Source organism: Hemitrygon akajei, chromosome 22 (genome assembly GCF_048418815.1).
Source record: "Hemitrygon akajei chromosome 22, sHemAka1.3, whole genome shotgun sequence".
Lineage (NCBI taxonomy): Eukaryota > Metazoa > Chordata > Chondrichthyes > Myliobatiformes > Dasyatidae > Hemitrygon > Hemitrygon akajei.
Window position 1 is genome coordinate 42,270,155 of NC_133145.1, and position 26,726 is coordinate 42,296,880.

The 26,726-nt window shown below is 39.3% G+C and overlaps 1 protein-coding gene across 1 annotated transcript in view; it reads right to left on the reverse strand.

The window, feature by feature from the left end:
- Positions 1-6,240: 6,240 nt before the first annotated feature.
- dnai2b (dynein, axonemal, intermediate chain 2b) overlaps positions 6,241-26,726 on the reverse strand; it is a 40,485-nt gene continuing 19,999 nt past the window's right edge. Inside the window, exons 9-14 of the mRNA XM_073026106.1 lie at positions 25,342-25,565; positions 15,789-15,924; positions 9,871-10,017; positions 8,960-9,184; positions 6,834-6,866; positions 6,241-6,505 (exon numbers count right to left, since the gene is read on the reverse strand). Of these exons, the coding sequence (XP_072882207.1) occupies positions 6,491-6,505; positions 6,834-6,866; positions 8,960-9,184; positions 9,871-10,017; positions 15,789-15,924; positions 25,342-25,565 (780 nt within the window). The 3' untranslated portion in view covers positions 6,241-6,490. The remainder of the gene's footprint in view (positions 6,506-6,833; positions 6,867-8,959; positions 9,185-9,870; positions 10,018-15,788; positions 15,925-25,341; positions 25,566-26,726) is intronic.

The following is a 26,726-nucleotide window of genomic DNA, read 5'->3' on the forward strand; positions in this document are numbered from 1 at the left end:
AGTCTTGAATAATATCCTTCTGAGTTCTCAGAATTAACAGGTGCCAGTTTTGAAGGAATCTGGATATCAGTTCACATATCCATTTGCAAAGGCATGGACAGATTCTGGCAATAACAGGAATCAGGTTTATTATCACTGCCTTAAATGATGTAAAATGTGTTGTTTTGTGGCAGCAGTACTGTGCAAAGTCATAAAATACTTGAAATTACAAAAATAAATGATGCAAAAAAAAAGAATACTGAGGTAGTGTTCGTGGATTTTTCAGAAATCTGATGACAGAAGGGAGAGGTGTTCCTGAATCATTGAGTGTGTGTCTTCAGGCACCGGTACCTCCTCACTGATGGTAGTAATGAAAAGAGGGAATGTCCCAGATGGTAAGGACCTTTAATAAAGGATGCCACCTTATTGAGACGCCACCTCTTCAGGAGGTCCTCAAAGCAACTTCAAGACAATACGGCCAATATAAAAAGCAAACACGAGGAAATCTGCAGATGCTGGAAATTCAAACAACACCACACACAAAATGCTGGTGGAACACAGCAGGCCAGGCAGCATCTATAAGGAGAAGCACTGTCAACATTTCACTCCTGACGAAGGGTCTCGGCCCAAAACGTCGACAGTGCTTCTCCTTATAAATGCTGCCTGGCCTGCTGTGTTCCACCAGCATTTTGTGTGTGTTGTCAGCCAATATAAAAGGCCTCTTTCAATAGGTAGCTTGCTGATAAGAAAAAAGTTCAAATTTATTATCAGAGTACATGTGTGACATCACATACAATCCTGAGATTCTTTTTCTACGGGCATATTTAGTAAATCTATAGAACAGTAACTGTGAACAGGATCTGTAAACTGTAAGCATCAGGAACTGTAAACAAACTATGCAAGTGCAGATAATAAGTAAATAGCAATAAATAATGAGCAAGGAATAACAAGAGTGTCCTTAAATGAGTGTAGCTGTCCCCTTTTGTTCAAGAGCCTGATGGTTGAGGGGTAGTAACTGTTCTTGAACCTGGTGGTGTGAGCCCTCAGGCACCTTCTACCTGATAGCAGCAGTGAGAAAAGAGCATGGCCTGGGTGGTGAGGATCTTTGATGATGGATACTGCTTTTCTACGGCAATGTTTCATGTAGATGTGCTCAATGGTTGGGAGGGTTTTACCCATGATGTACTGGGGTGAATCCACTACCTTTTGTAGGATTTTATGCGCCAAGGATTTGGTGTTCCCATGGCAGGCCGTAATGCAACCAGTTAGCTCACTTTTCACCACATATCTACAGAAGTTTGCCAAGGTTTTTGATGGTGTGCTGAATCTCTGCAGATTCCTGAGGAAGTAGAAGTGCTGTTGTTCTTTTTTTGGAATTATATTTATTTGATGGGTCCAGGACAGTTCCTCTGAGATAGTGACAACCGAGAATTTAAAGTTACTTACCTTGTCCACCTCTGATCCTCTGAGTACTGGCTCATGGACCTCTTGTTTCCCTCTCCTGAAATCTACCGTCATTTCCTTGGTCTTATTGACATTGAGTGAGAGGTTGTTGTTATTACACCACTGAGCTAAATTTTCAATCTCCCTCCTGTATGCTGATTCATCACCACCTTTGATACAACCCACAACAGTGGTGACATCAGAAAACTTTAGCCGCACAGTCATAGATGTAAAGCGAATAGAGAAGGGGGCTAAGTACAAATCTTTGTGGTACTCCTGTGCTGATGGAGATTGTGGTGGTGATGTTTTTGCCAATCTGCACAGACTGAGGTCTTACAAGTAAGGAAATCCAGGATCCAATTGCACAAGGGGGTATTAAGGCCTAGGTCTTGGAGATTTCTGATGTCTTGAGGGGATGATGGTATTAAATGCTGAGCTGTAATTGATAAAGAGCATCCTGATGTATGCATATTACTCAGCAGGGGTAGTTGCAAATTAGAGGTGCTATACAGTATATCATGTATCTGCATAAATCATTTATTAGTTTTAGTTCACAGAGATGTAACTTGCATAACTATCTTGGGTACTTACATAAGAACATAAGAGATAGGAGCAGGAGTAGGCCAATCGGCCCCTCAAGCCTGCACCGCCATTCAACAAGATCATGGCTGATCCAATCTTAACTCTAGTTTTCACTGAATCCCACAAGGCAACAGTGCCAACCAACAGTGCACCATGCCGCCCATTTTATTTTATTATTCATCCCGCCCAAACCCATGTGATCACCCGGGGGCAAAAAAACCGAGTTGCCAATTGAGGAGAAAAAATCTGGAAAATTCCTCTCCGACCCATCCAGGCTATCGAAAACTGGTCCAGGAGATCACATGGCTGATCTAAACCTAGCCTCATGTCCACTTACCTGCTTGCTCACCGTATCCCCTAATGCCATTTTTATCCAGGAAAATGTCTATCTCCGTTTTGAGTGTAGTAGCTTCCACAGCTCTCTGGGGCAGTAAATTCCACAGCCCCACTACCCTCTGAAGAAATTTCTCCGCATCTCAGTCCTGGAACGGCATCCCCTTATTTTAAGATTATGCCCCCTAGTCCTAGTTTCACCCATCATTGGGAACATTCTCCCTGCATCCACCTGATCAAGCCCCTTCACAATCTTATATGTTTCAATAAGATCGCCTCTCATTCTTTGGAACTCCAATGAGTAGAGTCCCAATCTACTCAACCTCTCATCATACATCAACCCACCCATCCCTGGAATTAACCTTATACTTATACATTGGTAAACAGTGTTCATTCATCAGAAAGGTGGTCAGTGAACTTAGAAGCACTTCTGTTCAAAAGCAGATTGTGTGATAGTTTTAAACTAAAATTAGCAGTAATTCCAGTCTTTTATTACATTTCTGGATTTTCTCTTTCACTTTTTAAAAATAATATATTGGAATGAGAGGTAAGTCTTCAATGATTAAGTAGGCTTCTAGACCATAAGCCATAGGAGCAGAATTAGGCCATTCAGCCCAATAGCAGGTTGGAATGTCTCTCAGGTGCCTCTGGAGGTAATGAACTACACCAGGCCCTGTGTAGCCATCAGAGTGATGCAGTGGACATCTGAATGAACATTTAGTTTGTTTTTAGCAGTAACATTGTTGTGGGTAAAGGATAAGCTATAGATACACTATTTCCAGAAGGCATTCAATAACATACCACATCACAGCTCACTGAAGGAATTAAAATATCGCGGTCAAGGAGACAACATATATCCATGTGCTGATCCATGCTTTAAGCTCATTCACCTTACAATACTCCTTGGATTGAAATTGACACAACTCAGGACTTTATTCCCACAATGCTCAACCTTTGGATGTCGGCTTTACAATATTTTTTGCTATAGCCACTCCACTGTACTGCATCTCAAGTTTCCATCCCCTTGTACTCTAGTTTAAACCACACACCCCTCCCCCCACAACCTTAGGGCAACACTTGCAAACCTTTCTGTAAGGATATTAATATGATTGAAACATTTCAAGGATGTTGCTGGGACTTGAGTTAAGAGTTTTATCTGAGTTGGACAATCCACATAAGGGGTGCATGAAAAGAGCAATTTTTCATCTGAATGGCAATTGAGATTTAGTGGCAGGTTTAGAGACCCTGACGAAGGGTCTCAGCCCGAAACGTCGACAGCGCTTCTCCTTATAGATGCTGCCTGGCCTGCTGTGTTCCACCAGCATTTTGTGTGTGTTGTTTAGTGGCAGTTTTTCTGATTTGAGGAGTGACTAATCAGCAAGCAGTGTGTAAAAAGAGCTACCTTTTAGTCAGGTCTGTGTTCAACATTTAAAAAGCAGAGCTTCGAGCCAGTTTTCTCTGAGGTGGATAATCCACACTAGGGGTGCGTGAAAAGAGCTACTTTTTAATGAGGGCAGCAATCGAGATTTTGAAGGCAGAGTTTTGCAGCAGTTTTTCTGATTTGAGGAGCGATCAATCACCAATTAGCAAGCAGGATTCATTAGAAAGGGCCAATAAGAATAATTGAAGTGCAAGCAGAACAGTCATTCATTTGGAGTGCGCCAGTGTTTTGGCTCATCACGCGAGATCAGGTTTGGCTGAAGTAGATTGTCTTGTAAATTCTCTCTGTGTCCTTATTTGTTCATTCCATACCTATTAGGACATAGTATATAAGTAAGAATGGCTCTGGGCAGTGTTCTGTACTCTGTGTGGGATGTGGGAAGGTTTCCCAGATAATCACAGGTGCACCGAGCTGCAGCTCCTCGGAGAATGTATTAAGGAAATGGAGCTGCAACTCGATGACCTTCAACTCATACAGGAGAATAAGGAGCTACAGGGAAGTAACCTCTAGGCTGCAGGAGTCAGGTAACTGGATGACCACCAGGAAAAGGAGGGGGAAATTCACAGCCAATGCAGAGTTACACAGAGTACCACTGTCTGCATCCCTTTCTTGCCCTGCACCTGCCATCCATACCTCCACATACCAACTGCTATCATCCCGATCTTCATCTCTCACCAACTCCGCAATCATCACGGACTCACCTTCGCTACTGAGCAGGTGAGATGGGCTCTAGGGAAACAAAGACATGGCAATGCATTGGGATCGGCTGGCAGGAACCTCAAGGTCCTGAAGGAGTGTGCTGAGCAGCTGTGTGGAGTTCTCCAGTGCATTTTCAATCTGAGTCTCAGCCTGGAAAGGCTGATGACTGTGGGAAACATTGTGTGTGATTCCAGTACCCAAGAAGGGCTAACTGACAGTCTTGAATGACCACCAAACAGTGGCCCTGGCCTCACACATCATGAAGACCCGAGAGAGGCTTGTCCTGGCTCGCCTCCACCTTCTGGTCAGGTCAGCCCTTGATCTCCTGCATTGCCTACCAGGAGCAAATTGGAATTGATGATGTTGTCATCTACCTGCTGAACAGAGCCTACTCCTATTTCTAATGCCCTTCCCTTGGACAACATTGGTGGCTTGGAGAGGGGAGACTTGCAGCTTGGGCAACTGCCGGTCTTCCATTAAAAAAACCTTGCCCAGGCTTCGGTCCTGGAAACTTTCCAAGGTGCAAATCCATGGTCTATCGAGACTAATGGAGGCCTACACTACACTCCCATTTTAAGCAAGGCAGCACTGTGGGGATCATGTTTTTTGATTTCGCAGGTGCCTTCAATACCGTACAGCCCTCATTGCTGGGTGAAAAGCTCCATTTAATGCAGATTGGCACTTCCATTGTATCCTGGGTAATGGACTACTTGACTGGCAGACCACAATTTATGTGGCTTCAGAGCTGTGTGTCAGACATGGCTATAAGCAGCACTGGGGCTCCACAAGGGACTGTACTGACTCCCTTCCTGTTTACCCTGCATATCTTGGACTTTAGATACAACACTGAGTCATATCCTCTGCAGAAATTCTCTGATGACTCAGCAATAGTTGGGTGTATAATGGCAGGACAGGGGGATGAATGCCCCTGTTGGAGGACTTTGTCAAATGGTGCAAGTTAAATCATCGGCAGCTCAACATTAGTAAGGCAAAGGAAATGGTGATGAACTTTAGGAAGACTAAGCCTGCACTGCTCCCCGTTACTACAGAACCTAAAGTACCTGGGGGTGCATCTGGATGACAGACTTGAGTGGAGTGCCAACACAGAGGCTGTGTACAAGAAGGCCCAGAGTTGCCTCGACTTCCTGAGGAGACAGAGGTCTCTTGAAGTGTGCAGGCCTCTCCTTCACATGTTCAACCAGTCCATTGTCACCAGTACAATCTTCTATCTGGTGGTGTGCTGGGGCAATGGCATCAACACGGGTGATGCCAATAAGCTTAAAAAAAAGGATTAGAAAGGCTGGATCTGTTATAGGAGTCAAACTGGAGGCTGTGATAGAACAAAGAACCCTACGGAAAATCCTGGCAATTCTGGATAATGTTTCTCACACTCTGCATGCTGAACAGAGAAGCACTTTCAGTAATAGACTAAGATAACTGCTCTGCTCCAAAGAGCGCTATAGAAGGTCATTCTTATCTTTGGTCATAAGGCTCTATAATGAGTCAACCTATAGCTGGGGAAGTGATGGCCGCCTCCTATTAAGACTGTTTGTGGTAATAGTTTGTGACTGTGAATAATAGTTCCACATGTACTAAATGGCCTGTTTCTGTGCTGTAGTGTTCTATTATTCTGTGATGTCCTTTAATAACAATGAAAACCTGAGGGAGAAAAAAATAAATAGGTCTAAGACGGGGGCATCTACTAAGACCTCAGACACACACCCTACAAATTTTATTCAAGAATATTAGGAAATTTGTTTGGTAACAAAGTTGACAATGCTGCTTTTCTACAAATATTTCACAATAATATTGAGAAAGAAGCAATTAACTACAGATTAGTTCTTTTATTTTAAAAATATCTGCAGAATCAATAATATGAATACATTCACTGTAATATGAAAATAGATAATATTTACTTTCAAGATAGTGAGACTGTAAATGCTGTTTACTCTATTAATAATGAAAAAGATCTAAATGATGTAGCTGGTACTGCAGGCTGGTTGCACTTTCAGATCAAAAGTTGTCCAGCTACAAAAAAAAAGATAATCACTCTCAGTACTTATTGAAATGTACAGTAACAAGAAAACAAAAATCATAGTAGCATCTCTAAAATACAGTTTTGGAACATAGACTATACAAGCTATTATATAAACTCTCTATTTGGAATTAATTTTTTAAGGATTTCAAAATTATGCTTTGGCCTCATAAAGAGTCTTCAAAGAGCTAAATATTGTGCTTAATAATTAGATTCTAAACCCTGTACAAAGAATTTAAAATTAACCCACAAAACTGCTGATATTTTCATTGTCTGATTTTGTTAGAATTTGAACAAAATGTATAAGACTATTATTCTCACCTCATCATCTTCATCATCCTCTGACATTGATTCCTAGCAGATAAAACAAAAAAAAACTAAAACAAATATACCAAGCATCTTTTCCTGAGCATTTTATGTAATTCCAGCATCATCTTCCATTATAATGTTCAGTGCCTTCCACCAATAAAGAAAAAGCTTTTTTGATTTCTTAACTACATTACAGTTACAATCAAAGACGTGTGGTCGTGCATTCCTGTTTTTTTTTGCTTTTTTCCATATCGTACCATTCTTAGTAAATTATCTTGCTTTCTTGGCTCTCAACAAATGAATGACCCCCACACTTGCAGGAATTGTCATCATACAAACTATCATGGTCAAGCTAAAAAATATATCAACTGCTGCCTCTTTTGTCAACTGCTGCTGGATCCTTTTTCAACATGTCTGTCAGTTTGGTTCAGACTACAAAAACTATTGATCTCAGATACACATTTCCAGAAGTTGAGTTTGGCCATAAGAATGCGCCATAGAGTGTGGAAATGGCCCTTCAGAACACCAAGTCCATGCCAACCATCAAGTAACAATGTGCATCAATCTCATTTTATTTTCTCCACATTCCCAGCAACATTACAAAATGCTACTACTCACTCACATGGAACAATTTACGTTGGCCAATTCATTTTTTGATCTGTATATCTTTAGGATGTGGGAGGAAAGCAGAGCATGCAAGGTAAACCTACGCGGTCACAGGGAAACATGCAAATTCTACTTAAATAACATTGGAGGACAGAATCTAACTCAGGTCAGTGTAGCTTTGAGGCAGCTGCTCTCCTAGCATCTACTAGTTTGGAAAGTTTTACAAATGAAACATAGCCTCAGAGTATATTATTTGTGTGCTTTTTTTAGTTCTGTGGTAAACATATTGCTGCAAATTAACTTTAATACAGTTTGAGCCCTTAAAAATTAGCAACATTCAAATTTAATACAAGGCCAGTTTAAGATACAATGGTGTAAACCTAATCTAAAATTTGCCAACAAGGTAGGAAATTTGACTGAAATCTAAAAATTGTAGTTGATTTAGCAGATCAAAACTCCCAATATGCCCATGAATTGTAACTTTTTTTTTAAAAAAGGTACAATATACTTTATTTTCAGAATTGCAGAAGTAGACTACTGGTAGGAAAATGTTCGACAGCCGGTGCTGGGATAATTAGCTAAGTCTGTTTATTTAGGTTTAACACCTTTCTAAACATTACTACACACTTTTACCATATACAGCATAAACAAAGATACTATCACATAAGTTTTAGATTTAATGCAGAATTAAGATTCAAGGTTGTTTATTGTCAGTCTTCAGTGCATGATTGTAAAGGAGAATATAATTATTGTTACTCCGGATCCAATGCAGCATTAAAAAGTCAAAAAGATCCACAAGAAATATAAAGCAATCCTATAAAATACAACATATAGGTAACTGATGTCAGTTGGTTAGGAAGTCAAACTGCCAGTTGCACAATGCTGTATTTAGACTGAGGAGTAGTCATCAACATCTGTGGGACAATAATGTTGAATGCAGAACTAAAATGTAGGAACAGCATTCTGACACAAGTATCCTTGTTTTCTAAGTGTGTCAGGACCAAGTGCATGATAGACATTATGGCATCTGTTGAAGAGCAGTTCTGTTGTGTGGTAGGAATGGGGCTTTTGATTGTACCATTACCAAGTGTTTCAAAGCACTTCATGAAGATTGGCATCAGTTCAAAGTGACAATGACAATACACAACACACATAAGGGATGAATAATGGCTGGATTCTTCCTTTTAAATGATGAATATTCACATAATGATGCAAAAAACCCTGCTCAAACCAACCATGATATCAGGTTGGTAGGTGAATTGGTCACATGGACGTAAATGGGTGGAGTAGGCACATTGGGCCAGAACAGTCTGTTACCGTACTGTGTATCTCTCTAACAAAATGTAAATTTACACTTAAATTAAGTTTGCCTTTCCACATTTGAATTAAAAGCTTGATCCTGATTAGTTAGTATTCGAACATTTATGAAATCACCGTGAAAATATTCATCAAGCAGAACTGTTCAAAAGTTTTATATGTAAATTTATGGAGCTTAATACCATTTCCAAAGTGAAAACAGATTCTTTTCCTACCTTGGTGTCATCGACTTTCTCCATTTCAAATCTGCTTTTTTCTTGGTCAATAGTTTCAAAGAACGTTCTCTCAGCTTTTGCAATTTTGAATTCAATTGTATCCTCCTCATCTTCAGCTTGCTGTTCCACCACCTTTTCTTGCTCTGATTTAGCACGTTCTTTTGCCCGCATCTCACGCTGGCGTGATTCTAGAATCTTCTCCCGCTTTGTCTCCCTCTCAAACATCTAAAAATGTAACATTACACATGGAAAAGGCAATCCTCATACAGCACTTACAATAAACACTGCACAAAGTTAGTGTCAGTTAAGATCCAAGGCCGACATGGAGGGGTAAGTAAATGGTCAAGTTTCCACATATTTCACTTTGCTTGAAGCTAATAGATACCTCCCAACCATATAATATCTATAAATACTGGAGAAATGGAAAACAAAGTATTCAGTGGAACATTTGAAACAGTATTCGGTCATTTTACCTCTGATGGAATATACTGCTAGATTCAAAGATGAAGTAGATTGGAACTGAACCTATATGGGACATTCTAACTGTAGTTAGCTAAGTCAGATCAACATTTGAAAATACTAAAATTTGTTTGATTATAGTCTAAGTAATTTGAAAAGGACATTCAGACACATCAAAGCAGACTGTGGAAAAACTCCAAAAGAACTGACAACTGACAGTCTCATCATTAGTGTGCAATTTTAGCATTTTGGCTGGGTATTTCAGTCCAATGCATTAAGCAAAACTTCATTAAGTAACCATAAATTTTGTTGTAATTATTTAATTTGACTTTATACCTACAGCTTCACTTTCTTTAGAAATGAAGTGTGTTCTTTTGTGAGGTAGTTTTACTTAATGTTTTTATTGCAAGCTGACCACAAAAAGGATCATATGACTAGAACGGAACACTTACTGCACTTGCAATTGTTTTTTCCTGTTTCATATAAGCATAGAAACTGGGTGAAAACTCAAGCAAGGTTGTTGCTCCCTGGTGAGAGCCACAGGCAAGGAATTGTCCATTGTCTTGGATACGCAAACTGTACAGAGGATCATCACACACCTGATTGAGTTAGGAGAGATGGAGTTGGGGAGGGGGATATGGGAAAGAAATATATAGAAAAAATGTCAAAATTCTGACTAATGAGGAAAACAGATTGTTCCTTTTAACCAGTAACACATTTATACACATTTCAATATGAGCAAAACATTCTGGTTTATACAGGTTGAATATCCCTTATCTGAAATTCCAAATTCCAAAACCTCTGAAGTCCAAATAGTTTTTGAGTACTGACACTTTGCTACAGATGGAAAATTCCACAAGGTGCTGGGAAGGTTCCCAGATGATGCGCAGGTCTCTGAGCACCACAGACAGTTCTGAGAAGAGATTTCACACATGTAATGATCAGAAGTTAATCAAAATAGAAAAACACTGCATGAAGCAAAATATGAGGACCTTGATCATGTATTAAAAGAGTGGTTCATCAGCATTGGAGTGCACATATGCCACTTAACGGTATGCTGATCATGAAACAAGCAAAAACCTATCATAAACTGAAAATTGAAGGTAATTTTCATGCACAAAACTTTTAAAAAAATGATATATATAACTACCCCCTTGCCTTAGTTCCTGTGAAACAGGCAATAGTTTGATATTGTTGGCAGATACAAAGCTAATCACGACAATAGACCCCAGTAATAAACACCGTGGGGGGTGTTCATTCAACTCCCAACAGGCTGTGGAGGACCCAGCTCCATCATGTCAGACTGTGCTCCGACTGTGGACTATTCACTCTGTGAGTTTCTCACCAGCTGTCTATGTAATGTAAATGAATTTTGTATTTAGACTTGAGTCCCATCCCTTGGGTATCTCAACATATAGATACAAATATTCCGAAATCAGAATCACTTCTGGCCCCAAGCATTACCGCATTTCCAATAAGGGATGCTCAACCTTTATTACACTAGCGCAGAAGAAAATGTACTCTGTTCATAAACTCCCCATTTCAATTAAACCTGTAATCTTGATGGTAAAACTTTACTCATCACAGTAGTTCAACAAAAAGCACTGTTTGAATTTCAATCCTCTCCCACCCTGCACCAATGACAGGCATTAAATCTGTCTTATCTGCAAAAGACAGAATTTTATGCCCCTGCTTGCTCTTTAGATAGTGCTGGGGAGTGGTATTCTTGAACCAGTACAGTCTTTCCCCAGCATTATCGATAAGGAGTATCAGACAATTCATCCAGTGATAAAGGGCTAGAGTTAGGGTCATGTATTTTCAAGTCAAGAGTCAAAGATGTGCAGTTTGGAAGGGAATACAAAGCTGACTCTTTTTTTTCTCCCAGTCATTAGAGACCATGAGTTTGGGATGATACTTGGGTGAATTAGTATAGCATATTTTCTAGATGATGGACTCAGCAAACATGGCCACTCATGATGTAGGGAATGAATGCTTAGGGCAGTGGGTACATGGCTAATGAGGTGATGACAAACACCAATTGAAACAAGAACACTAAAGCAACTAATTTAAAGCTGGCTATCATGACAGATGAGTGTATCTTCATAGCAAGTTCACTATTAATTTAACAGTAGTCAATGGAACAAAAGGCTAACAGATTGGGCACAAACAATTGTGAAACTGCTAATATATACTTAACAAATTGTTTTCAGTTAAATATAAAAATTATTAAAGTGAACTAAAAAGTTATTTCAAAATACTGGAAATCAATTTTCACATATTTGAAAAGGATTTTCATTTCAAATGTTTGCTGTTCTTTGAAAAGTTGGATGAGTGAGCCCAAAACAGTTGAATATTCGTTTTTATTTCTTCAATTAGAAAATTAGAATATAATATTTTAATTCAGTAATGCAAATAGTAGCTGGCATTCAGATTCACACTTCTTCCATTCTGAACTTCTGATCTGAATTATAATTTCTAACAAATTCCAAGCACTTGTCAGGTTTTTCCACCCACAGCTAAATGACCGGAGAGGGAATCATTCAATGACATTCCAAATATGAGACTGAAGAAAAGTTTTCAAGGTTTGACTCTCTGAGATGGAAGAACTTTTGAAAAAGGAATTGAGAAGTCCCATTCTCAACAAAAATACATGAATCTTGTTCTGTGCATTAACTGGGAAATGAATTTACTTACAGAGCTCTTGACAAGACTCCTTACCCAATATAATAATGAGAAAAATTGTGGATTATTCATCTCTGAAATTTTCACCTTTTGTCACCTGGCCTAACCTAGAATATGTTTTGTGTTAGCAAGTTATGGGTGAAAACTTCAGAAATAAAAGTCAATTCAAGTACAGACATTTTTGAAGACATAGCCTCTTTAGAGCAGATTACCCCTGACTAATCTTAGCATTCCACAGCAAAAGGTTGTTCAGTGATGCAATCCATGCTAGTTTCATCACACTTCCTGCAGTTACAGGATTGAGTATGCAGTGTACTTTTTTTTGAAAAACAATGATCAAGCTTAATTGGACTTTGTGGCACGGCTGCAAAATGTGACGAGTTACTTCAGAATTGCAAAGAGTGGAATCATAAGACAATGAACCAAATTAAGAGGTGTTTTTTTGTTGAATCTTATGCAGAATTGCAGTGACCAGAAGCAAAAGTAAGTATCTTCAAAATAAGAACATAATAAAAAGTTAAGTCCTAGTTACATGAGGGGCCATCATCAAAAGAGATACCCTTGGGGCTCCAAATTGCTGCTTCATTATGAATAAACTTCAAAGCAAAATATTTTTTTAAAGGTTCAAAGGTTCACTTATCAAAGCATTTATCCATATACAATTCTGAAAATTAAATTTATCATTAGGGTCTTCACTCACAAGAACATTTTTCTTGTTACAGAAAACGATGCAAACCACTTTGCCAGGTAATTAAGAAAATCCCTTGCCATGAACGACACAAAATGCACTAAACTTCACATTCACTACCATCATGTCTCACCTCTCCAACCAATGTGCAAAGCCATATTAGTACTTAAAAATGAAAGTCAGAATTAGGAATAGGGGCAGGCCACCTCTGACCTTCTATAAAACCATAAGATATTTGAACAGAATTCGACCATTCAGGTATCCATCATATCTGCTCTGCCATTCAATCATGGCTGATTTATTATTCATCTCAACCCCATTCCCCTGCCCTTTTCCCCATAACTGTTGATAATCATACTAATCAAGGACAGCAAGATCCTATCACCACAATAGGTCTACGGTGGACACAATCTCATTGGCTCTCCATGCGGCCTTGGATTATCTGGACAAAACAATTACCTATATCAGGATGCTGTTTACTTCAGGCTTCTGTAACTCATTCCTGACGGTAGCAACGAGGAGAGGGTGTGTCCTAGGTCCTTAATGATGAGCATTGCCTTTTTGAGGCATCACTCCTTGAAGATGACCTGGATACTACAGAGGTTAGTGCCTATGATGGAGCTGAGCAATTTTACAACTCTCTGCAGCTTGCTTTGATCCTGCACAGTAGCCTCCCCTTCCACATACCAGAAAGTGATGCAGCCTGTCAGAATGCTCTCTATGGTACATCTGTAGAAATGAGAGTGATTTTGGTGAATTACCAAACCTCCTTAAAACTCCTACTTAAATTCAGCTGCTGTCTTGCCTTCTATATGGCTGCATCGATATGTTGGGTCCAGGTGAGGCCCTCAGAGGTATCAACAAGGAACTTACAACTGCTCACTTCCTCCACTTCTGATCCGTCTATGAGGACTGCTGTGTGTTCCCTTGTCTTACTCTTTCTGAAATCTACATTAGTTCTTTGGTCTTACTGACTTTGAGTGTAAGGTTGTTGCTGTGACACCACTCAACTAGGTGGTATATCTTGCTCCTGTACGCCCTCTCGTCACCATCTGAGATTCTGCCAACAATGGTAGTATCATCAGCAAATCTATAGATGGCATTTGAGCTATGCCTAGCCACACAGCCGTGGGTGTAGAAAGAGTACAACAGTGGGCTATGCACAGTGCACCAGTGTTGATTGTCAGTAAGGTGGAGATGTTATTTCCAATCTGCACAAATGGTGGTCTTCTGATTAGTAAATCGAGGATCCAGTTGCAGAGGGAAGTACAGAGGCCAGGTTGTGGAGCTTTTCGATCAGAACAGTAGGAATGATGGTGTTAAATGCTGAGCTGTAGTCAATAGACAGCATCCTGACATAGGTAATTGTATTGTCCAGGTGATCCAAGGTCGCATGGAGAGCCAGTGAGGTCGCGTTCCACCATAGACCCATTGTGATAGGATCTTGCTGAGGCAGGAGTTAATCCCAGCTGTAACCAACCTTTCAAAGCACTTCATCACCAGTGCTGCTGGATGATGGTCATGAAGGCAGCTTACTCTGCTCTTCTTGGGGACTGGTATAATTGTTGCCCTTTTGAAGCAGGTGGAAACTTCTGACTCTAGCAGTGAGAGTACCTGTCCAGAGGTCTCTTTTATTCTTTATATATCTGAAAAAAACTTTTGGTATCCTCTTTGATATTATTTGCTAGCTTACCATTATACTTAATCTTTTCTTATTGCTATTTTAGTTTCCTTCTGTTAGTTTTGAAAAACTTCCCAATCTTCTAGCTTCCTACAAATTTTTGCTGTATTGGTTGTCCTCTGTTTTGGTCTTCTGCTGTCCTGGACTTCCCTTGTCAGCCACAGTTCCCTCATCCTCCCTTCTGTGGGATGTATCTATCCTGCGCCTTCCAAATTGCTGCCAGAAACTCCAGCCACTGTTGTTCAACTACCATCCCTTCTAGTATCCCCTTTCAATTAACTTCAGCCAGCTCCTCTCTCGTGCCTCTGTAGTTTCCTTTACTCCACTGTAATACTGTGATGTTTGATTTTAGCTTCTCCCTTGCAAACTGCAGGGTGAATTAGATCATATTATGATCACTGCCTCTTAAGGGTTCCTTTACCTATGCTCCCTCAGAAAATTTGGTTCATTACACAATACCCAATCCAGAATTGTCTTTTCCCTAGTGGGCTCAATCACAAGTTGCTCTAAAGAGCCATTCTACAAACACCTTCTCTTGGGATTCAGCACCAAACTGATTTTCCCAATCTACCTACATACTAAAATCCCCCATGATTTCAGTAACATTGTAACACTGCCCTTTTAACATGCCTTTTTTATTCCCACAGCCACCTACTGTTTGGGGCCTGTGTATAACTCCCAACAGGTCTTTTTACTCTTGCAGTTTCTTAACTATATCTACAATGATTCTACATTTTCTGATCCTATGTTACCTCTTTCTAAGGATTTGTTTTCATTTTTTTTAATTAACAGAGCCACTGCCATTCAGAAAGATCATGGTGAATCTTAATGCAGCTTCAACTCTATATCTTACTTAATCTTTCACTCTTGTCATTTATCAAGAATCCTTCTCAAAAAAACATTTCTTTAGGCAGCCTTTGAGGAAAGTTCCAAAGATTGAACACCTGTTTTACTTAATCTCTGTCTTAAATGGGCAATATTTTATTCAGAAACAGCGACCCCTAGTTCTAGATTCTTGAACAGAGGAAACATTCTCTTGGTATCCATCCATACAAGAATTCTTAGCATTTTACATATTTCATTTGGTTTATATCTTGTATGCCTTTTCATCTTAAATTAAGACTCAACTGTAAATAAAATGATATTTTAACTATTTTAGGTGTTTCTGTGTGTTTAGATTTCTTTTGACTATAATTCTTGAGCTCTGAAAATTTTGCATTGGGACTGTTATTCCTATTACCGTACTTTCAATTTGAATTTTTGCTTAAAGAAACATTTCCAGGAATGGAACTCTTCCTTAAATTGAGGAGTACATGTACCTTAACACTAAGTGTTGCTTCACTGTGTTTAAATGACAAATCCCAGGCATCAATCGTACCGTCCATTTTGCTTGTGAAGAAGACAGTTGGCCTTACAGGGCTCCAACAACCATCTGTGAGATTAGACACATGATATCTGAAACAAAAACAGCAGATGAAATTTGACTAATTCTTTTTAAGGAAGCTCTTTCTATCACAAGGACAAAAGTCTCCTCAATTTCATTGAAGTTCTTTCAGACTGGTTGCAATTAAAACAGGATATAAATTCTCTGTATCTTGGATCTCACTGCCTACTTCTGGGGGCTCGAGTCATGAAGGCTTCAACAGGTGGAATTTGTTAGAAAAGGAAATTACCATAATTGAACTATAAACACTTTACAGTAGCAAGAGTCAATTATCCTCCTGGTATTATAATCCCATTCATTTCACAAACAACTTGAACATAGTCTCAGAACTGTGCAATTAATTGTGTGAAAGCAACATGATATTCCTTGTTGCTGTAATAGAATATCAGTGGGATACAGATCAAAATGACCAAGCATGCACACGGTAGATCCATGTAATTACCACATCCTTGGGTTTTACCACTACAGTTCTCAATTCATGCAAATTTATACCAAATACGGCTAGTCATATAAAAATGTAATATGGACATCACATGACCAGGCAATGTAGAAATTCATTCACTGTGCCACAAAACAGTTTCTAACATTTGTTTGCAGTATGAAAAAGGTTAAAAGTAATTGATTTAACAGGAAACAAATGTCAGTGTACTAATGTTTAATCCAATCTCTTTCATAATGTGGTGTAATCATTGTAAAGCTCTAAAGACAGTATGGATTTCACATAAGTTTCATGTTTGTTATGTGTATATTTTCTTGCAATATAGGTAATTGGGAAATGATTGGTAATAAGTATAAAACATGGTAAGACTGTAAAGAACACAGTATAACACCAGACATAAGATTCTGGAATGACATTTGATGCAGTCTTTAATTTCCTTACATGAAATGCCTATTCCTGTATCTTGTGGTTAAACCTGCTCCCAGTAAATTTTACCAAAAGTGACAATAATAAAAAGAAAACATGGACTTGTGTTGTACATTGACAACTAAGGTCCTTTCTAAATCTTTCACACCTAATGGAATCTTAGTGGAGCATGTTCATCACTATAGGTAGAGGAAAGTGACAGCCATTTGCATATATTAAGATCCCACAAAGGTTATGTAATTGATAAGTTGATCGATGAATAAACATTGGGAAATCTGATTTGATCATTTTTGTACAGCAACACGGAATTTCTTCAGTTGAAATGAATCCCATCTCTTCAAAGTCAGCAGGTTTCACATCTCATCAAAAAGGTTATACTTCCTCAGTGAATTGTCAGCCTAGATAACTAGGCATGAAATCATGATCTTCTGATTATTAGGATACTATCACTAAACAGAAACAGTAAAGGCATTCAGAGTTTATGGATATTATGTTTAACTTGCTCACAGAGCAGTTGAAGAAAACTCAAAGCTATTTAGTTTGGGTTAGCTTTGATTTTCCCCCCCCCCCCCACCCACCCCCCAAAAAAATAGTCTTCCATGGATAGTCACAATGGTGCAGAAATTTCTTAAAGATTCAAACCAGTAACCAGAGTGTGACCTTCCAATATTTAGTTGACTATCCTTTTTAGACATGAGTGAAAGTGTTTTAATGAGTATAACATAATATTCAATCACTTATATTGTTAATCTAGCTTAAGCTGAAACATCAGTAACTAAATTTAAATTGATCTTCTGAATGCTTTCAGCATTTTTTAATGTTATAAAACATTTTGCAAATCTATGAAAGAAAAGTAATTTTGTGTTATATGAACACATGGAAAAGACAGTAGATCATATACAAAGAATTTAAATGCCAAAAAGTTAAAGCCTTAAAATGCCTCAGCACTAAATATATCATCTTCCCGAGGTCACTTCTGAGAATGCAGAAATATGAACATTTCTGTTTTGCTATCCTAGCACAACTTTTGAACTGATGTTGTAAAGTTACTATGATTAATGTAATAAATGAATGGCATTCCCTGAATATGTATTATGGTCCCGCAACTTACACTTGGTGGCCATTTTATCAGGTACAAGAAGGAACTCAGTGTAGTCTTCTGCTGCTGTAGCCCATCCACCTCAAGGTTCAAAGTGTAATGAATTCAGAGATGCTCTTCTCTACGCACAGCAGTCTGCCATTCTCCTCTGACCTCTCTCATTAACAAGGCACTTTTGCCCACAGAACTGCCATTCACTAGATTTTTTTGACAGCCTTGCATGTGAAAATATATCTCTGCTATTAAACTGAGCCATTGAATGAGGGTTGATCTTACTGAAACCTGTTGAATTTTGAAAAGCCTAGATAGAGTGAATGTGGTGAGGATGTTTCCAATAGTGGGAGAGTCTCCAGAATACAAGGATGTCTTTTTAGAAAGAAGATGAGGAACAATTTCTTTAACAGAGATGATGAATCTGTGGCATTCATTGCCCCAGAGAGCTGTGGCAACTAAGTCATTGGGTATATTTAAAGCGGAAGTGAGGGGGTCTTGTTTATTAAGGGTGTCAAAGGTTTTGGGAAGAAAGCAGAGGGATTGGGTTAAGAGGGATAATAATCAGCCATGATCAAATGGCAGAGTAGACTGAATGGGCTGAATAGCCTAATTCTGCCCCTATATCTTATGGTCTTAATATCTTGAAGCCAATATTTTGCAAATTGAGATTTTACAGGCATAGTGAGCAATCTGAGCATGCTATTCAATACTATGGAAACTTTTATTTGGTTAAATTGTTCCATGAATGGCAAGGTTTAAAAGCTGTAAACTTACACCATGGGAATGGAGGCAAACAGCTCAGGTGTAGCAATTAGCACTGGTGAATGTATTCAAAATATCTACCTTCACTATTCTAAGTATGGAAGTAGTGTTGACTTTTCTAACATGATAAGACTCATCAGACATGACATAGTTGCTCTGATTTCATTCTCTTTGTGGGAAAATAAGGCTTTAATGTAAACTCAGTTAAAATAATTTATAATTTATGTTTTACTTGAACTGCACAAAGATTTCCATGACCACTATCATACTTAACAATTAAAAAGTCCTACTAAATCCCAATACCATTGATGCCTAGGCAAAATATGGTGACAAAAAGAAATATTATGATTTGATTTCCAAAGTCCATTAAATATATCAATTGACATTAATATTAAATCACTAGCTAAAAGTTTTTATTTTATGAAACATAACAAAAAATGCTGGGAATACTCAGGATGTCAAGCAGTACTTTTGAATTTATTTTAAAGGAATAAGTTAACACAGACCTGAAAAAAAAATTTCCAGCATTTTTTGGTTTTATTCAAATTTCCAATAGTTATGTTTGGAGTTTTTTCACTTCTTCATTGTTAACTTTCTGGTATGATTTTGTTTGTATCTGGAGGTAAAGAGGAGAAGTACTGAATACCTATTGAATGTTACTTTGCAGGCAAGCATTGGTGATAATTTGAAATAATGAGGTACTTTATAATTTATCTCAATTCAATTATTTAATTTTTCTTAAGAAAAGACATCAATTTGAAACAGTAATGCCTTCTTACTCTCTCTTTATGGATGCTGTCTGACCTAATAAGCAAGAGATCCTACAGATGCTGAAAATCCAGATTAACACATACAAAATGCTGGAGGAACTCAGCAGATCAAGTAGGACCTATGAAAATGAAAAAACAATCCGCACTTAGGACCGAGACTCTTCATCAAGACTGGAAATGAAGGGAAAATATGTCAGAATAAGAAGGTGAAAGGAGGCCAAGCTAGAAGGTGATAGATGTGTGGGGAACAGGGGTTGAAGAAAGAAACTGGGAGGTGATAAGTGAAAAAGGCAAAGAGCTGGAGAAGAACAAATCTGAGAGGAGAGGAAAATGAATCATGGGAGAAAAGGAAGGAGGAAAGACACCGGGGTGGGTGAGAAGAGGTTAAGAGGCCAGAGTGCAGAAATAGAGAAGAGTGGGGAGGGGTAAGGAATTTACCAGAAGTTGGAGAAAATCAATTTTAATGTCATCTGGTTGGAGGCTACCAAGATGGAGTACGACCTGTTGTTCTTCCAGCCTGAGAGTGGCCTCATCATGGCAGAAGAGGAAGACATGGACCGACGCGTCAGTCGGGAATGGGGTTAGGAACTGAAATTATTGGCCACTAGGAAATTCCACTTTTTACGGATAGAACTGAGGTGCTCAAGAAAGCATTCCCCCAATCAACATCAAATCTCACCAATGTAGAGGAGCCCGCATTGGTAGCAACACATACTGTAGACAACCTCAACAGATTCACATGTGTAGTGTTGACACACCTGGAAAGACTGCTCAGGGCCCTGAAAAGAGGTCAGGGAGGCATATCTAACACATTGTTTTCTGCAACTTCTGCCATCTTCTTTTGTATTAAATGTACTAATATAATCATCATTAAACCATCATGTCATCTATGAATCAACTATCATGCATATACTATCTCAATTTTACCTTGCCTGCATAAATTCCACATCCCTTTCTTGCCTGCTCATCCAAGTATCTGTCCAGATAGCTTTTAAATGGTGTTATTGCTCCTGCCTCCACTATACCATCAATTTTAGTGTCATCTGCAAACTTACTCATCACTAATTACTGCACTTTGCCCAAATTATCAACATACATGTCAAACAACAATAGCCCACTGGTCACTGGCCTCCAATCTGAAACAGAATCCTCCACTACCAGTTTCTGCCTTCTAGCACCAATTTTGTATCTAATTGACAAGCTCAGCCTGAATTCTATGTGTGGTAACATTCCAAACCAGCTGACATTGTCAAACATCTTGCTAAGGTCCATGTAAATGCAAATAAATCCTGAACCTCAGAGTCCCTTTCAAGAAATTTCCAAACATATATAAAGTTCACTAGCTTCTAGTCCAGGTCTAGCCTATTCTTGCTGCATCTTCTGAATAAAAGCACATTAACCATCCTAAAGTCCTTTGATACCTCAGGATGAAAGCAATCCTTGCTCCAAAAGAGAGTCAAAGCAGTTCACTAGCACCATCTGATGGTTAGTTTTTCAACGTTATGGCTGTACAGCATCAAATTTAAGCTTAGTGGGCAAAAATTTAAATATTTTCACCTCAGTCAGTGAGACACTCGGCATAGTCACCTTCAACATAATAAACAGAAGAACGTAAATTACAACAAAGTTAAATATCAAAAGTATATACAGAATATTTTCCATAATTTAGAAAATTTTCCCCTGAAAAACCACAATTCCAAAATCCTTCCCAAATGTGTTTAAATTCCAATAATAATAATAAAAAATACATATAATATGACACATGGGCTGTTTGCTCAACTGAAAAATATACCACTTAAATGTTACTAATACTGTATATTGGCTTCCATCATCTCCCCTGCCAACATGTCCTAGGCACTTTCCACTCCCTGCAAAAAGCAACCTGTGAAGAAACTGTAATTCTCCTTTAAAACTTCCCCCTTCTTGCCTTAAATCTATGCCTTTTGTCTCCGACATTTCCACTATAAGGGGAAAAAGGACTTTGATTACATATCCTGTCTATGAAACGTAGAAAACCTACAGTACAGGCCCTTTGGCCCACAAAGCTGTGCCGAACATGTCCTTACCTTAGAAATTACCTAGGGTTACCCATAGCCCTCTATTTTTCTGAGCTCCATGTACCTGTGCAGGAGTCCCTTAAAAGACTCTATTGCATCCGCCACCAGCAGCCCATTCCATGCACTCACCACTCTCTGCGTAAAAAAAACTTACCCCATGACATCTCCTCTGTACCTACTTCCAAGCACCTTAAAACTATGCCCTCATGCTAACCATTTCAGCCTTGGGAAAAAGCCTCTGACTATCCACACGACCAATGTCTCTCATCATCTTATACACCTCTATCAAGTTACCTGTCATCCTCCGTTGCTCCAAGGAAAAAAGGCCAAGTTCGCTCAACCTATTACATAAGGCAAGTTTCCCAATCCAGACAACATCCTTGTAAATCTCCTCTGCACCCTTTTTATGGCTTCCACATCCTTCTTATGGTGAGGCGACCAGAACTGAGCACAGTTCTCCAAGTGGGGTCTGACCAGGGTCCTACATAGCTGCAACATTACCTCTCAGCTTCCAAACTCAATCCCACGATTGATGAAGGCCAATGCACCGTACGCTTTCTTAACCACAGAGTCAACCTGCACAGCAACTTTGAGTGTCCTATGGACTTGGACTCCAAGATCCCTCTGATCCTCCACACTGCCAAGAGTCTTATCATTAATACTATATTCTGTCATCATATTTGACCCACCAAAATGAACCATCTCACACTTATCTGGGTTGAACTCCATCTGCCACTTCTCAGCCCAGTTTTGCATCCTATCAATGTCCTGCTGTAACCTCTTTCAGCCCTCCACACTATCAACAACACCCCCAACCTTTGTGTCATCAGCAAATTTACTAACCCATCCCTCCACTTTTTCATCCAGGTCAATTATAAAAATCATTAAGAGTAAGGGTCCCAGAACAGATCCCTGAGGCACACCACTGGTCACCGACCTCCATGCAGAATATGACCCATCTACAACCACTCTTTGCCTTCTGTGGGCAAGCCAGTTCTGGATCCACAAAGCAATATCCTCTTGGATCCCATGCCTCCTTACTTTCTCAATAAGCCTTGCATGGGATACCTTGTCAAATGCCTTGCTGAAATCCATATACACTACATCTACTGCTCTACCTTCATCAATGTGTTTAGTCACATCTTCAGAAAATTCAATCAAGCTCATAAGGCACGACCTGCCCTTGACAAAGCCATGCTGACTATTCCTAATCATATTATACCTCTCCAAATGTTCATAAATCCTGCCTCTCAGGATCTTTTCCATCAACTTACCAACCACTGAAGTAAGACTCACTGGTCTATAATTTCCTGGGCTATCTTTACTCCCTTACTTGAATAAGGGAAGAACATCCGTAACCCTACAGTCCTCTGGAACTTCTTCCGTCCCCATTGATGATGCAAAGATCATCGCCTGAGGCTCAGCAATCTCCTGCCTCGCTTCCCACAGTAGCCTGGGGTACACCTTGTCTGGTCCCAGTGACTTGATGCTTTCCAAAAGCTCCAGCACATCCTCTTTCTTAGTATCTACATGCTCAAGCTTTTCAGTCCACTGTAAGTCATCCCTACAATCGCCAAGATCCTTTTCTGTAGTGAATACTGAAGCAAAGTACTCATTAAGTATCTCTGCTATCTCCTCTGGTTCCAAACACACTTTTCCACTGTCACACTTAATTGGTCCTATTCTCTCACATCTTATCCTCTTGCTCTTCACATACTTGTAGAATGCCTTGGGGTTTTCCTTAATCCTATCTGCCAAGCCATTCTCAAAGCCCCTTCTGGCTCTCCTAATTTCATTCTTAAGCTCCTTCCTGCTAGCCTTATAATCTTCTAGATCTCTATCATTACCTAGTTTTTTGAACCTTTTGTAAGCTCTTCTTTTCTTCTTGATTAGATTTACAACAGCCTTTGTACACTATGGTTCCTGTACCCTACCACACCTGTTCCCAATTTATGCTTCCAAGTTCCTGCCTGATAGTCTCATATTTCCCATACTCCAATTAATGCTTCCTAACTTGTCTGTTCCTATCCCTCTCCAATGCTATGGCAAAGGAGATAGAGTTGTGATCACTATCTCTAAAATGCTCTCCCACTGGGAGGTCTGACACCTGATCAGGTTCATTTCCCAATACCAGATCAAGTACAGCCTCTCCTCTTGTAGGCTTATCTACATAAGTGTGTTCAAGGTTTCTTGACACAATAACAAACTCCACCCCATCTAAACCCCTCGCTCTAGGGACATGCCAATCGATATTTGGGAAATTAAAATCTCCCACCACAACCACCCTGTTATTATTGCACCTTTCCAGAATCTGTCTCCTTATCTGCTCCTCGATGTCCCTGTTACTATTGGGTGGTCTATAAAGAACACCCAGTAGAGTTATTGACCCCTTCCTGTTCCTAACTTCCACCGACAGAGACTCCATAGACAATCCCTCCATGTCTTCCTCCTTTTCTGCAGTCGTGACATTATCTCTGATCAACAATGCCACGCCCCCACCTCTTTTGCTTCCCTCCCTGTCCTTTCTGAAACATCTAATGCCTGGCACTCGAAGTAGCCATTCCTGCCCCTGAGCCATCCAAGTCTCTGTAATGGCCACAACATCATAGTTCCAAGTACTGATCCATGCTCTAAGCTCATCTGCTTTGTTCATAATACTCCTTGCATTAAAATAGACACATCTCAAACCATCAGTCTGAGTGCATCCCTTCTCTATCACCTGCCTATCCTCCCTCACACAGTCTCTAAGCTTTCTGTCTCTATGCTTCTGAAATATTTAAATACTACATCCCAGAAACCTGTAGGTTTTACATTAAGATTAAAAGTAGGAAATTCTTGATTGGGAACTTTCTGGCAGTGATTTTGCTCTCTATTTGTTACTTGTTTAGTAAATGAATCCAGGCTCTAGGGATTTTTTAAAAAATGCAGAAGGTAGAAATTTGAATACCAGAAATTGCTGGAAATCAGAAGTAAAACCAGACAATACTAAAACACTGAGCAAGCCAGGCAGCATCTGTGGAAAGAGAAATAATTAACTTTCAATTCCGAGACCCTTTGTCATAATTGGAAAAGAGAGAAAATAATTTAATTTGCAGTGGCAGAGAAGGTGGAGGGAGTGGTCAGAATAAAGACAAGATGAACCTCACTGACAAGATGTGACCAAATGAATTGGTGTAGCAGTTAGAAGCATAATATGTTTCTTTATCCATGTAATAGCACAGCAAGCTTGACTATCGAGTAGAAAAATAAAAACTGAGCCAAAATGATGACAGGGAAAAATGCCCAGTATTGATATTGAAAGAGTGAGTTATTTGAAATTGTAGATTTCAATATAAAAGCATTTTTAGATTCTTCTCAGACCTGAACCAGTCCGGTGTTACCTAGCAGATAGGATACCTAGCAGACTGGTAGAACTCTTCATCTCTATGAACCATGAATGCTGATTCCTTTGGTACTTTCAAGTCTGAAACAGTGAATTTGGAATATTATGTTGTTATATTTGTTAAGGTTTAAATATGATGAAAGAAGAAACTAACCTTGAATCACTGAATGCTTAAATAACTCAAAACTAATTGCCCAAAAGTTTGAAATTCTACTTAGCAGTTTCAAAGTTACCAATAATGAAAGCTCCATTTGTACAGTTGAGAGCTTTATGATTCAGTGAGAAATGATCTAATGGACCATGGTTCCACAATTGTAAGCACATTTCACTTGGCTAATGGCCTTGGAATAGCATGTGCATTACCAATATTATTTTAAAATCAGTAACACACATTCTGAAGATGTCAACATCTTTGTATTATCTGCTGTGCAACAACCAGTAAGAGAGGTATGTTTTCAATTTACCTTTTAGTTTTATTCCATATGAGCATTTTACTCACTTTGTCCACATGATGGATGATTCCCTGATCTCTTCAGACCAAATTCTGGCTGTCCAGTCCCCAATCGTCAGAAAGTTCTTTGGGTAAAAAGGATTTCTCTGCACAGCATAGACAGGGCCATGATGACCACTGAAGGTGGTCACTATCTTCTCAGCTGGCAATTTTCCCTTTCGATTCCCTAATATTACAGCTCCTTGTTCAGTGCCTACCATAAACTTTGTTGGCTATAGAGACAAAGCATAATTACTGAACACTGTAATACAAATGAAAATTTTGTTTAGAGAAAAGGTAGCATGTTTTTAAATTAATTTTAAAGCTCTAAACAAAGCAGTTAAATAACAGCACCACACACAAAAATGCTAGAGGAACTCAGCAGGTCAGGCAGCATCTATGGGAAAGCATAAGTAGTCAAAGTTTGGGCCAAGACTCTTCGTCAAGACTGAAATGGAAGGGGGAAGATGCTAGAATAAAGTGGTGGGGGGAGGAGAAGAAGGTAAAGGGCTTTCCCACCCACTTGGCTTCACTGAAGGTAAAGAAGGAATCTGATAGGAGAGGAGAGTGGACTGTAGGAGAAAGGGAAGGAGGAGGGGACCCAAGGGGAAGAGATAGGCATGTGAGAAGAGCTATATTAGTGCAATGGTCATGCAGCAGAATTTGAATATGGGTCACCTTCCACTTCAAAATATTCATGTGATTGAAAAATTTTGAATTAAACTAAAGCAGAAAAGCAAAATGGAAAGTTAGTCCGATTTAATAGGTTTACGAGGATGATTCCGGGAATGAAGGGGTTAACATATGAGGCGCATTTGGCAGCCTTGGGCTTGTACTCACTGGAATTTAGAAGAATGCAGGGAGGGACCTCATTGAAACCTACCAAATGTTGAAAGGACTAGATAAGGTGGATATGGAGAGGATATTTCCTGTGGTGGGGGTGTCCTGAACTAGAGGGCACAGCAACAAAATTGAACAGAGGTAAGGAGGAATTTTTTTTAGCCAGAGAATAGTGAATCTGTGGAATGCTCTGCTACAGACAGCTGTGGAGGCTAAGACCATGTGTATATTTTAAGCGAAAATTAATGGTCAGGGCATCCAAGGTTATGGCGCGAAGGCACATGTATGGGGTTGAGTGGATCTGGGTCAGCCATGATGGAATGGCGGAGCAGACTTGATGGGCTGAATGGCCTAATTCTGCTCCTATGACTATTGGTTTTAATATACAGATTCAATTTCAAATTAACAGCTGTAAACTTTGGTGTGTTTACTTATAAGCCAAGTTTCTATTACAAATTGTACTGTAACACTTAATCATTGAAAGTATCCAAACAATTTGCCAAATGCAAATTGTGCAACAAATCAGCAAAAGATTAACTTCTAAAAGCCAAACC